The 13,212-nt window shown below is 38.7% G+C and overlaps 1 protein-coding gene across 1 annotated transcript in view; it reads left to right on the top strand.

Moving 5' to 3' along the window:
• The window catches only part of rapgefl1 (Rap guanine nucleotide exchange factor (GEF)-like 1), a 42,378-nt gene that overhangs the window by 17,473 nt on the left and 11,693 nt on the right, over positions 1 to 13,212 (top strand). Inside the window, exons 2-12 of the mRNA XM_058770781.1 lie at positions 1,215 to 1,293; positions 4,197 to 4,347; positions 5,077 to 5,174; positions 5,799 to 5,911; positions 7,241 to 7,408; positions 7,584 to 7,681; positions 8,097 to 8,219; positions 9,393 to 9,571; positions 10,725 to 10,815; positions 11,202 to 11,252; positions 12,468 to 12,555. Coding sequence (XP_058626764.1) covers positions 1,215 to 1,293; positions 4,197 to 4,347; positions 5,077 to 5,174; positions 5,799 to 5,911; positions 7,241 to 7,408; positions 7,584 to 7,681; positions 8,097 to 8,219; positions 9,393 to 9,571; positions 10,725 to 10,815; positions 11,202 to 11,252; positions 12,468 to 12,555 — 1,239 coding nt within the window. The remainder of the gene's footprint in view (positions 1 to 1,214; positions 1,294 to 4,196; positions 4,348 to 5,076; positions 5,175 to 5,798; positions 5,912 to 7,240; positions 7,409 to 7,583; positions 7,682 to 8,096; positions 8,220 to 9,392; positions 9,572 to 10,724; positions 10,816 to 11,201; positions 11,253 to 12,467; positions 12,556 to 13,212) is intronic.

Below are 13,212 nucleotides of genomic sequence, written 5' to 3'. Positions count from 1 at the left end.
CTTATTTTCCCCACACATTATGCCTCACCTTTAACTCTCACAAGAGGTGTGACTTAACAAAAACGTGTACAAAGGTGTGAAGTATGCAGGTTTGAACATGTTACATTTCTAAAATGCACGTTAGAACACCTTGCGTCCCAATATCCCGTAATGACACGAGGACGTTAATTTCGTTAATTGCATAATTTCTCAGTAGTCACAATGAGGAACTAAGGCAAACACGTCTGCACCAATCAGTGGTCGGTTGTTGCCTGCAAATCAGTATGCAAAGCAGGGCATGATTGTGGGAATCTTTTCTGTTCAGACGAATGGATCAACTGAGGAAATTCAACTGACAGTTCATCTTAATTAAATGCATTGTCTGACTGATCCAACGACACAAATTCATTCAGTGTCCAAGCTACTGCTCTGAAATGCGAATGTATTGGATAAGCTTTGAATATTGGACCCTGTTTTGCTCTACTTCATGCATGCTTTGCTTTATTTGCATGACATGTGAAAGCTTTAGCATTTTGAACTGACATTTTCATTTCGTGCTACTGACTCTTTTCCCATTCCTCTCAGCGATCACGTTTTTAATAGTTAAGTATCAATGATTTATGTGCTCCACATTGATCTAACCCAGATACATAATCAGCGTCATGTCCTCTCATCAGCCAAAACACAGTCCTGAAATCCTCACCGTCAAGATGCGCCCCAGATCGAAAGATATTATACACATTTCTATTCCTTTTTGTGCATTTCACACAGTTTTTCAAAGCGTTGCTCATTTATTATGCTGTTTATAATGTCGTTTACACTGTTTGTTGACGTTCATGTGAGCTAGTTTGTTAGTTTTTGCTTTCAGCCGCTGTATTGTATGGGCAGATGTGTGTGTATAGTGCATTACTGCAGTCTTTGGGAGTGTCTGCGGTCCAAAGTGGGCCAGAAAGCACCGTGATTTATTCTACCCACAAACCCACTGTCCTTGAGATGAGTTAGCAGAGGTGAACGGCAGGTTCAACTTCATTTCTCCGCACATTCTCACAGAGCAAGTGTTCACAACCTGTCGAACAAGAACAGCTATAACGAAGTCTGTGTGGTTTTCCAGAGACTTTGCTTGTAACTGACTGTCCTCCTTCGTTACACAACACTTTGTTCAGACGGACATGAACATCTTGTTCAGTTGTGAATGTCACTAATAAGGTTGTGTTCTTCTCTCTGTCTCCTTGCAGAAATACTCCTGGATGACTTCATGCTGACACACCCAATCTTCTTGGCCCCAGACAAGTTCCAGCAGGTCTTGCTTCAGCAGTATCCTTTCCCCTCGCCAGAACCATAAGTGTCAAATGTACACCTCTTAACTTCTGAAAATCTCCATTGGATGACTATAACCCTGTTTTAGTGTGATTTATCTGAGTAGAACATGTACCTGGGATCATCATAGCCTTATTAACCAGTTTTAGGGCTATGGCTGGGATTTAGGGTCTTATCGATTAGCATTAACATTAAGAGTAAAGTTTAGGCTGCAATTTATGATAGGAATGTTGCTTCAGGATCAGAAGCTCACGTATTTGACATGGGCAAGTGGAGTAGATTATATAAACTATTTTTTATATTTAACTGAAGATTAAATTTTTTATTAAATATTTTAAGATTTAACATAATTTAGTTCCTTTTGAATGTATTATTTATTCTTTTTTAAAATTATTTCTGAAAACAGAAGCCTTATAGTGAGGGACATGATTATGGGAAAAAAGCTGATTGGAGGAAAAAATTTAATTGAAATACTTGCGAATTCTCGCAAAAGCTTTGCATTTTCTTGGAAGACTCTTACGTTTTCTAGCAAAATGTTTTGCGTTATGGTTTATATATAAATATATAAAAATATATGGATTTGGGAATGTGATACTTTTGCATTAAAATATCATTTCTCTGCTCATCTAATTTTTCCATCATAAAGTCCTCTTAGAGGCTGTTTACTATTGTGTGACATCATGTCCTGTTGTCTATATCCATTACAGCGTCTGAAGAAATTTTACATTATCAAAATCTAGCGTGACCACACTTTATGGTTTGTCAAACCAATGGTTACCATCTAGACACAACTCAGAACTGGTTAAATCATGTATAACTTGCTAATTGTCTTTCTGGTGAAATTTTATAATGCTTCACATAACTTTTTATCTAAAACTTCATTAGTTTTAGGTCTCGTTTATGTTTTGTTTGAAACTGAATTATCTCCCCGACAGCTATGCTAGTGTCCTACATGTTCTCCGATCAGTTTGTTTACTTCGCAAAACTTCAGAAAAAGCATTTGGCTCTGAATTATCAAGCCGAACACTTGAATGTCTTCAAAACACTTCCAAAACAAACTGAATTATCTGCCAAAAAACAGCCAACACGCACAGCCGAAGAGCCCAGCGTCTTTCTACCGCAGGGGGCTAACAGTCCCACATGCCGTTTAAAATTTGGGTCAAAATGATTTACCAATTAGCCGCAATGCTAACCTAGCTCTATCAGACTCTGCGGGCCAACAACACCCACCCCCATCCCTCGGGGTCCATCGGTTGCCTAAATTCAGATAAGAAGAGTGCAATGTGGGGAATGTTTGTTTTGTTAGCTTTAGGCGTTGTGTCAGAGTGTGTATAAGTGTGTGTGTGTGTATGTGTAGAGGACACCCCTCTCTCTCTAAGTCCCCTCTCATTCGGTGACCTACATTCCTTCTGTGAGTGCCATAGCCCCCTCTACCCAGACCATAATGGCGTCTGAGGGGCTTGTCTGCGGACTGTAAGCACAAAGGTATTCCTGGGGAGGCCCGTCTGCATGCCTCAGCGCTCCTAATGCAGCGTGTCTGCTGCACGGCGGCCCCCCGAGAGTCTGCGGCAATCAGTGACCCTCGCTAATCTTCCCTGACTGCCGTCACCACCTCGCCTTATGATCCGCTCCTCTCTTTCTCTTTCCTCTCCCTCCTCCCGGGCCATTTATCTTTCCACTTTCCACACCTTTTTTCCTGGTCTTTGACTTGACCTAATCCAGGCCTAATCAGATCTTTTTGTTGTGGCAACATGTCTGCTTCCTGCTTAGAAAAGCCCCGTCTCGTAGACTTCCCACTCGTTAGGGCTCATTTGAGGGGTTTAATAAAAGGATTTCAAAGCAGGATGATTCCTTTTCACTCAGGACTGATAGTGCTTTTAGCTCTTCACACATTGACAGTCCCGGTGGAGTCGGCCTGGCCGGACTCCAAACCGCTGCGGCGGCCGCGATCCCGGGCCCGTGCGAGTTCAACTTTCGCAGCTGCCCAGCGGCTCAGACTGCTGCTGTTTTTTTGGCACCCGAGCAGAGGTGACAGCTCTGGATATAGATTTACTAGATCTGGGATGCCATTTGCAGAAGCTCCTCTTGGGCCTTTTTTGTATGGGAATAGCTGTGTCAATTTTAGACGGGTGTCGGGGACTCTTTAATTATAGGCAGAGAGGCTCAAGGATACTCCAGTTTAAATTTAGTCTGCCTTTCAGGTTTCCTGAGTGGTAGGATTGGGGACAGGGAGTCTTTGCCGTTTTTTAGGTCATTTTACGTGCCGAAGAAGTATATGTTTTTGCTTAAATGCTTGTGTGTGACTTCACCAACGTGACTTATGTAAGCATGCGAGTACAGAAAAATACATTCGACGTGCGTTTATGTTGTAACTTGTGTGTGTGTGTGTGTGTGAGTGTGTGTGGGTGTGATGGGTGTGTTCCATCAGCCTCAATACTTTTCAAAGGTTGTAATTATTCTGGCTGTCTGGCCACTGAAGCATAGATTTTGTTTTTCCAGTGCGGCATCTGTGTCAGGTGATCGGACAGCGGCTGTCTGAGTATGTGTTTATCTGCATACACTCATAAAAACCCACTCAGTGCAATTTCTGTGCTGAAAAACACCAGCTGTATATTGTGTTTGGGCTGTCTGTCTATCTATCTATCTGTCTATCTGTCTATCTGTCTATCTATCTGTCTATCTATCTATCCGTCTATCTGTCTATCTGTCTGTCTGTCTATCTGTCTGTCTGTCTGTCTGTCTGTCTGTCTATCTGTCTATCTGTCTGTCTGTCTGTCTGTCTGTCTGTCTGTCTGTATGTACAGGTGTTAACGTGTTCGTACAGTTATATTGACTGTATTTAGTGAGCGCAGGTGTGTGTGTTGGCTCGTGAGTGTGTTGTTTCTTAACTCCTGGCTCAGATTCAGCTCAGAGGGTAAGCAGGGTGAGGGCTGGCCCGGCTGGGACGGAGCTGAGCGGAAACTTGCAGTTCTGACTGTGGCCTTCCGCTATCTGGACACATACAGAGACTTACTGCAGGAGGAGGGAGATCGCTCCAACACCTTCCCAAAGGTACTGCACACGTTTGTAAAAAAAAAAAAAAAAAAAAGCTCAAAGGTCATAAAATGTTTTTTTTCAAGTGTTCAAATGCATACAAACAACAAAATAAAATGCTAAAAAATTAACTAATTAGAACTGCAGAATAGACACTGAAAACGATAATTTTTAAATTTTAATTGATTGATTTGGGAAACAACATGAGTCGTCTTCAGAGAATATATCATGAATTAAGATCACATTTATTAACCCACTGGCAATTGTTTTAAGCATAAACCTTATTCAGTTTTGTTAGAAATTTAATTAGAAAAATAAACCTAATTGGAGATTTGTATATTTTGTACCTTTTGTACAGTTCTTAGAGTGTCATCACTGGTATAAGACTTTCAGGGTTACTATGGTAACAGAACACATTAAAGCCCTGCTATGGAAAATGTTGCTCTTTTCGTCTGTTTCTCATCAGTGTTTCTTAATTAAATGCAAACGCACCTGTGCTCCAGACATTATTTTTTTCTCGTTTGTGATATTTCGTTCTGGTACATGACTACACAAGGTTTATTTTGAAACCTGCTCTTTTCTTATGTTTTCTTGCAGCTGTTTTTTTGACGTCAGACTATCTGTTTTCACATTGTCATTTTATTAATATTAATATACTTGCTGAAATTCATTTTTTATAATCATCAGTTGCTTCTTCCCCTTTATTTTCCTCTTGCAGGTCTTAATAATAAATGCATGTCGTTTCAGGAGCTGTATTTGTGCGCTGTTCAGGAGCTCAGCCGCTTTCCTGAACTGGTGGAAGACGTCCTGAAGCTTCAGCGCTGGACTGAGATATTACACAGCCCGTAAGCATCAAATCCCCTTCATCCTCACAGTGGAATATTAATATAAGCTATAAATATTTTTTATGAGCTATAATGGCTGCAGAAATCATAGAGGAACAGAAAATCACATAATACACGAAGCCTCAGAGCCTCTTAGTTTGGTGAAGTACAGCGTAAGTTGTAAAGTATTAAATGAGGCGCATGCAGTTGCCCATTAAGAGCTTTAGAACCAGATGAAGAATTAATGTGCAGAGATTAATACTTTAATGTGTTGTTTTGGATTTCGATTGTGTCATTTAAAGCCTCTCAACAGGGCAGCAGTCTTTTCAAAAACCCTTAAACAGTTCTTTCATGTTTGGTCTTTCTGCATCTTTAAATTATAAGGATGGCATGCAAACATAATCAATGCCATTTTCGTGGTTTTGGCATATTGGAGTTTAAAATGTCTTGCAGTCCAGTTATAAACAGTTTAAAAGCATGCCATGACTGGTCCTCAAATATCTTGCACATGCATAGAATATTTTCCATCCCTGATGCCACTACTAAACTAATTTTAGGTTGTTAATAGTCTTTTGGAGACAAATAACTTATTCAGTTATTTACACATGAATAGCTACCTGACTTGTTTTCCGTCCTATCCGACAGAGCTGAGGAGGACAAGGAGAGTCGCAAGAAGGCAGTCCGCCCGCTCTTCCGACACTTCAGACGTATCGACGCCTGCCTGCAGCCCCGAGAGGCTTTCCGTGGCTCGGACGAAAGTACGTTCAAACCTTCGTTTCAATAGGATCCATAAATATCGCACAGACTGACCGCAGTTTATTACCACTGCGTTTGCCTAGCTGTGCAATAACGCCCATGAGAATACCGTTAGTGAATCATCTTATTCATCCTTTTTTTGTGAAAGTGCCAGTCTGCTTCCATTTCATTCAGACCAGGATGACAAATCGGGTCACAGAAGTAGCGTCTGCCAAGTTTTATAGATGCAATGAGCTCATGTGATGGAATGGGACTCTTTGTGAGGGCAGTGGCTCAAGCCAAGCTAAGTGATTTCCCAGACCTTAATCAATAGGCAATCTGACAGTACAAAACACTACTGACCCTGAAGCCTACAGTGACCCAGTTTGTGCCAGTTTTGTCAGAGTCAATATTGTACAGAATTACTACTATTCAAAGTTTTGCCTCTTTTATCTAACTTGAGATGAAATTATTCAGTAAAAATCAGTGATGGCGATGTAAATATTTAGAAAATCTATACACACACACACACACACACACACACACACTACTGTTTAGTTTAAAAAAAAAAATTAAATAGGTATTTAAATAGCTTTTATTCCACAAGCATGCTTCAAATTGACCAGAAGTAACAGTGATGACATTTATAATGTTTACAATTTAAAAAAATATTTATTCAACAAAGAATCTTGAAAAAAGTATCATGGTTTCCACAAAAAAATATTCATTATTGATCATAACACTAAATGATTCATGAGCGTCAAATCAGTATATTAGAATGATTTCTGAAGAGTCATGTGACACTAAAGCCTGGAATAATTGCTTCTGAAAATTCAGCTTTGCCATCACATGCATAAATTACATTTCAAATATATTGAAATAGAAAACAAATATTTTAAATTGTAATGATATTTCACAATTTTATTTTATTTTAGAAAATGAGCTGTGCACAAACAAAATTTTATTCACTTAGCTGACCCCATTTTTTCCAAATAATAATAAAACATGTTGTTAAACACATTATTACATTTTAAGCTGTGATTTGAAATCATACATAGTAGTGGCAGCTCTATTATTATTAGGCAAGCTATTCCAACGTTTAAGCGCCGCTACAGCAAATGCACAATCACTTCTTTGATATAGTCTAGACCTCTGAATTTTTACACAGCTTTTGACTAGATCTCTGTGTTCTTCCAGACTGATATTCAGTAAGGAGATCAGGAAGATAATTAGATACTAATAAAAAGATTTTAAATCAGTTCTATAATGTACTGTGTGCAGTGCAGTCAGTGGGACTAAGATGGAGGCGATGTGCATCGGATAGTGGATTTGACTGTTTGGTCCTTGTTTAGTCTTCTGCAGGGTTTACACACCAGATCACTCATACGTGACCATCCGGAGCCGGCTCTCATGCCGGGTCGGAGAGATCTTGGCTCTGGTGAAAGAGAAACTCCAGTATAGCGAGGACCAACCCACCCAACCTGCCAACCTCATACTGGTGGCTGTCACTTCATCTGGGGGTAAGAGAATGCAAACTTACCAAGACCTCATTTGCACACTGAAACCCCAAACACAGCGTCATATGTGTGAATTATGAAGCGGCATGACAATTAATAATGATCCAGGCCTTGACTCACTGTTGACTTGACTTGGCTCATCTGCTCTAACATCGCAATCTAATCTGTGTTTGTTCAGAGAAGGCTGTGTTCCGTCCCAGCGACGAGGCCGTTTTCACCACTCTGGGCGTCAACACCCACCTGTTCGCCTGCGAGCCCGCGGAGCTCGAGAGCTTGGTGAGAACTGTGGGAAGGGGGAGTGGTGTTCCCATGGAGACCCTCATAAATAGCAAGCATAAGGGTTCTGTATTTGTTACAGCCATACGGGAATTCTTACTTATGATTGTTGTTAGTTAAACACCACAAACTACTGAAGACACAATACAATAGTGCTGAGAAATCCGTGGTTTAGAAAGCCAGCAGAAATCTTGTTTGATTCAACCACGAAATGAAAGTAGCACCCCGTCATGAGTCAAACAGAGTTATTTAAACTCTACAATCATAGTTCAGCTTCACTGTGTGAGAAGAATGCAGTAAGGATGTAAGCAAATATTCAAGACTTGGGGGCACCTAATGTAAAAGTTATTGAAAAAGCCATATTGACTTGTCTTTTGGTGATTCCGGTCCTCATCCTCATGTCTTTGTCGTTCAGATACCTCTCCCTGAGGAGATCCACTGGTCACCAGGAGACAGCAAACTCCATGACATGAGCGCAGAGGAGGTGGCCAATCAGCTGGTGGTGTTCGACTGGGAACTCTTCAGCTGTGTGCACGAGGTCAGGACACTACAGCCCTCAAATCCTCAGTATTCAGCTCAGCTTCACCACAGACAGCGTAAAGCTGCTGCACTGCATTGTGCACATAATATCAAAATGTTAAATGCTTGCATATCATTTTAATTGGAACATATCAGGAGATTGTAAAAGACAAATTCTTTGTAGCTCTGCATTAAACTTTGGTTATTAGTTCTTTTAATTCATATGCATGGCAGATACTTTTATCCAAAGCAACCTGCAGGGCATTTTATATGCATTTGTTGCAAACCCATGACCTTTTAGTTGTTAGTGTCATGCTCACAATTAATTAGTCCTTTTTAAATTAGTAACATTTATTTATTTACTCTTTATTAGTTTCTTTTAAAGTAAATTAAAAAAAAAAAATTCCAAGATTTGAAATGCACAAATAAATGTGATCCTTTTTAGATTGTAGATTATTTCATGTCTATTTCCATGCTACAGTTTCTTTCAAAATTCCTAAAAAAGTATTGTTATTAAATAAAAAATTATTAATAATCTCAAAGGTACTAAAACTAAAAGTATTATGCAATGACACTCATTACATACAAAAACGAAATAAAGAATAAAATAATAAATTAGAGTTTGGGAATTGAATTAGAGTTGAAAGTAAATCTTTTTTTATATGAAAAACTTGGAAATATTGCCTTGACAGCTAACTGAAATAAAATAAGTTTAGGTACTGAGATTATTAAAACCAAAACTATAAAAGCTATATAGAAAATTAAAAAAATAATAATACATAGATAAAATAATACAAAAGCTCATAACAAAATGACTAAAACTTAAACTAAAATAAAGGCTAATTCAAAATAATAAAATTAAATATTATAATAGTATGTAAATAAAATTAAAATAACACTGTCTTGAAATGGTCAGCAATATATCTTAATTTGTCAGTTTGCATATTTTTAATTGGTGTATCCTTTGTAGGGTGGATTACTAAAAAAGTCTGATCAAGACATGTCTAGATGCATCCTCTGTAGTTTTCCATTTCAATCAAATGTGTGCCTTAGGAAACTGGCTTTTAGTTCAAGGCTAGACGCATAGCAAAGTTCATGTAAAAACAACAAAACTTTATGGCACGTTATGCAATGTTTTCCGTGTCTTTGTTCCTGTTTGTGTTTGATTTTTTTGGGGGGTTTGTTTGAACAGGTGGAGTTTGTGTGTTACGTGTTTCACGGGGAACAGGCTCGCTGGCGCCCCCTCAACCTGGAGCTGATCCTGCAGCGATGCAGTGAAGTGCAGCACTGGGTCGCCACAGAGATCCTGCAGTGCCAGTCGCTTCCAAAGAGGATACAGCTACTGCGCAAGTTCATAAAGATTGCAGCCTTGTGAGTGTATATGTGTTTGGGTAGGGTACAAGCTGAAGCCGCTTATGAAGGTGACAAAAATGAATTATTCAGGAATCATCATGGCACTGAACTGCGTCAGAACTGTGAACGTGATAACGTATGACCACCCACGTGTATCAACACCTATTCAGTATTCTGGCTCTTGGAGGGGGTGGGTAACCAATCATAATAGTGTTCATTTGCATATAGTTTTAATGGTCCACTAGCAGAAAGCACCTTTTAATTCAGAGGCTCAGAAAGATGGCGAAAAAGAGTCATGTAAAATTAAATGAATCTGTTTATGTTGGAAGAAACTTTGACTAACATCAAAAGTGGACTTGAGGGGAAAAAATTCTATGCTTTTTTATTAACATCTTATTCACATTCCAATGTTATTTTATTAGTATTTGTTTACTGTTATAGTACTTATTAATATTTTTTTATATTTTAAGGTTTCCACTTTTAGTAACTTTGTGCTTTTGTTTTTTAATTAGTTATTTTAGTTATTTTAGTTAGTTGCCAAATATTTCTTAATTTAAGTTTTTCATCTATTATTCATTTATTTTATTTCAGCTTTATCTCATACTTTTATTGCTTCATTTCTAAATTAATACTTTAGTTCACGTAAAATTTGCTGTTAATTTGCTGACCTTCATGTCATCCAAGATTCATAAAATACAAGTTAATGGGTTCCATCACTTTGAAAGAAAAAAAAGCACAAATGAAAGGGCACACAAAATGAATCAAATAATGTTCAGTTTCATAAGACCTCAATATATCGCTAGGAGCTATTTTGTGTTTTTTGACTCTTAAAGTGACGGAACCCATTGACTTTTCTGTTCTGTTCTACGGAAGAATAAAAGTCACTTACATCCAGTGGTGGATGAAGTACCTGAAAGCCACACTTGAGTAAAAGTACAGATATCTTACCAGAAAATGACTTTGGTAGAAGTTAAAGTCATCGTTTAGGATATTACTTGAGTAAAAGTTTTAAAATATGTGATAAGTTTTTTTTAAAAGTTAAGGTTTTTCATCTAATGTTTTACCAAATACAGAGTTTTTCATAGGTTTAGAGAACAATAACAAGACTATTACGTTGTTTGTTAGGTTTGTGTGTGTAATGAGTGTTGTTGTGTGTATGTGTGTGTTTTAGATGTAAACAGCAGCAGGATCTGCTGTCGTTCCTGGCACTGGTTCTGGGACTGGACAACCCTGCAGTCAGCCGCCTACGTCTGACCTGGGAAGTGAGTGCATTTGTTTGTTAATCTCCCTCTTTCACGTTCTTTTTCTCTCTGTCGCACTCACACACAGTCTCTTAGCACCTCTGCCTACTCTCGTTCCTACGAACCGCCGAGTGTTATTCTTGGCAGGAGGCTATTAGCAGTTGTCATGACAACGGCACTGAATTAGCTTGTGCCGTTCCAAAGGAAATATTTCCGAGTCCACCTGTGCATTTAATGTCAGATTATGCCTTTTGATTTTTAAATAAATCACAACCCCTCAAACCTTTTTTACCGCACATGTTGTGTTGTTGACATGCATCCGATTCCTAATGGAGCTTTAATTGGCATGTGCAATGTGTCATTTGCTAATTGCATGTGTGTGTGTGTGTGTGTGTGTGTTTTGGCAGGGCTTGCCAGGAAAGTTTCGGAAGCAGTTTCAGCAGTTTGAGAGCGTTGCGGTAAGTGAAGGAAAATTCCAAATGCAATTTAATATCTGAATTGCTTCTCCTAGACAGCAGTGAGATTAAATGGAGAGCAAGTGGAGACTTTTGCTTAGGTCTCCTGCTTCTCAGATATTTATCTTGAGAGAAAGACTCGTAGGCCCCGTTTACACTACTGCATTTTCGTTTTAAAACGCATAACTTTTGCTATGGTTACGCCTATTGTTTACACTACTCCAACGTTTTCAAGGTCGCTGCCATCTAAATAATAGGGAATCTACCTATACATATCTATGGTTGTACCTGCATGAAGGGTCCTGTGACATGCGTTTATCATTTCTGAAACGCAGTGGAAACGCCAATGTAGACGAGGATCGTTTCATTCTATAATGCACTAGTGTAAACGGGGCCTTTAGAAGTTCAGATAACATCTCAAAAATGTCTTAAACTGTGCTCAGATTTGCAAAGAACAAAATTTAGAGAACTCAAAGATTTCTTATCAGATTCTTCCATGATCATATTATCTGGATTATGAAATCCATGTTAATTTTATAACTCTATACTCTAATTGTATGTCAGCAATTTTCCCATTTGTCTCTATTTTTATTTCTACTCAGTACTTTTAGAAATAAGTACTTTTATTTCTTTATTTCTAAATGAATACGTTAGTTCACCCAAAAATGAAAATTTGCTCTTAATTTACTGACCTTCATGTCATTTTAAGATTCATAAAGTACAAGACAATGGGTTCCATCACTTTGAAAGTCAAAAAAAAAAAAAAAATACAGGTACAGGACACACAAAATGAATCAAATAATGTTCAGTTTCCTGCACAGACTAATTATTTTGCTTCATAAGACCTCAATATATCGCCAGAAGCTATTTTGTGTTTCCTGTACCTGCTTTTTTGGCTCTCAAAGTGACGGAACCCATTGACTTGCATTTTATGAATCACCAAGGACCACAGGCTCAGCTAAAAATCTTCTGTACTGTTCTACTGAAGAATAGAAGTCACTTACATCTTGGATAGCCTGAGGGTGAGCAAATTAACAGCAAATGTTCATTTTTGGGTGAACCATTCCTTTAATAATTGAACGCAGTGTAACAGGGAACTCCAGAAGTCTCTTGATCTCCGAAAGAACAACCTCTGAGCAATAAAATTTGTCACTCTGCAGGCTGATTTGACAGTAATCGACAGCATTCGTGATTATGATGTTGTTTGTGTTGCTGCAGGACCCTTCGAGGAACCACAAGTCATACAGAGACCTTCTAGCCAGCCTGAGAGCCCCTCTCATACCCTTCACTCCACTGCTGCTAAAGGGTGAGTCCCTCACACACACACACACACACACACACACACACACGTTACAGTAGCACCAGTGTGCTCTCAGTCTCTTCCTCCAGCTGTTGTCCATATGTGTTCCTATAAAGTCCCCTCCTGCCGCGACGGGCTCTGTGATTTGAAGTTGGTCTGAAAGGCCCCGCCTCATTAATTAATGCCTCTCTGATCTGCAGCTCCTGAACATGCTGGATTTCAGACCCCCTGCAGCCAAACATGCACCAGGGATCAACATGCATGCATACACAAACACATGTGTATTTTGTATTATGACGGTGTTTTTTTTTTTTTTTTACTGAGCCAATTATATTTTCTATCCTCTAACCCTAAACTTAACCTTTAACCCCAGAATTTTTTTGCATGCAGTTCAGAGATAATTTAATATCTTTATGGGTTTCCTTGTGGACTTTCGTAATGCTTGAGGGGATATTTGGTCCCCATAATGAAAGCAAAACCTGACCCACACTTTGTTGCCCCAAATCATTAAAAAGTTTATTATATGCTCAAATTGTTGCCTGAAAAATAGACAAAATCTTGAACGAAGATCTTACCGATCATACCGAGTGACTTGAGGCAAATTTTGTTAACATTAACATCTAAAAGTACAGCAAATGTAATGACACACACTTTTTTTTAAAT

The sequence above is a fragment of the Onychostoma macrolepis genome, chromosome 03 (assembly GCF_012432095.1).
Source record: "Onychostoma macrolepis isolate SWU-2019 chromosome 03, ASM1243209v1, whole genome shotgun sequence".
In the NCBI taxonomy this organism is placed as follows: Eukaryota; Metazoa; Chordata; class Actinopteri; order Cypriniformes; family Cyprinidae; genus Onychostoma; species Onychostoma macrolepis.
This window is presented reverse-complemented; position numbering and strand designations above follow the sequence as displayed.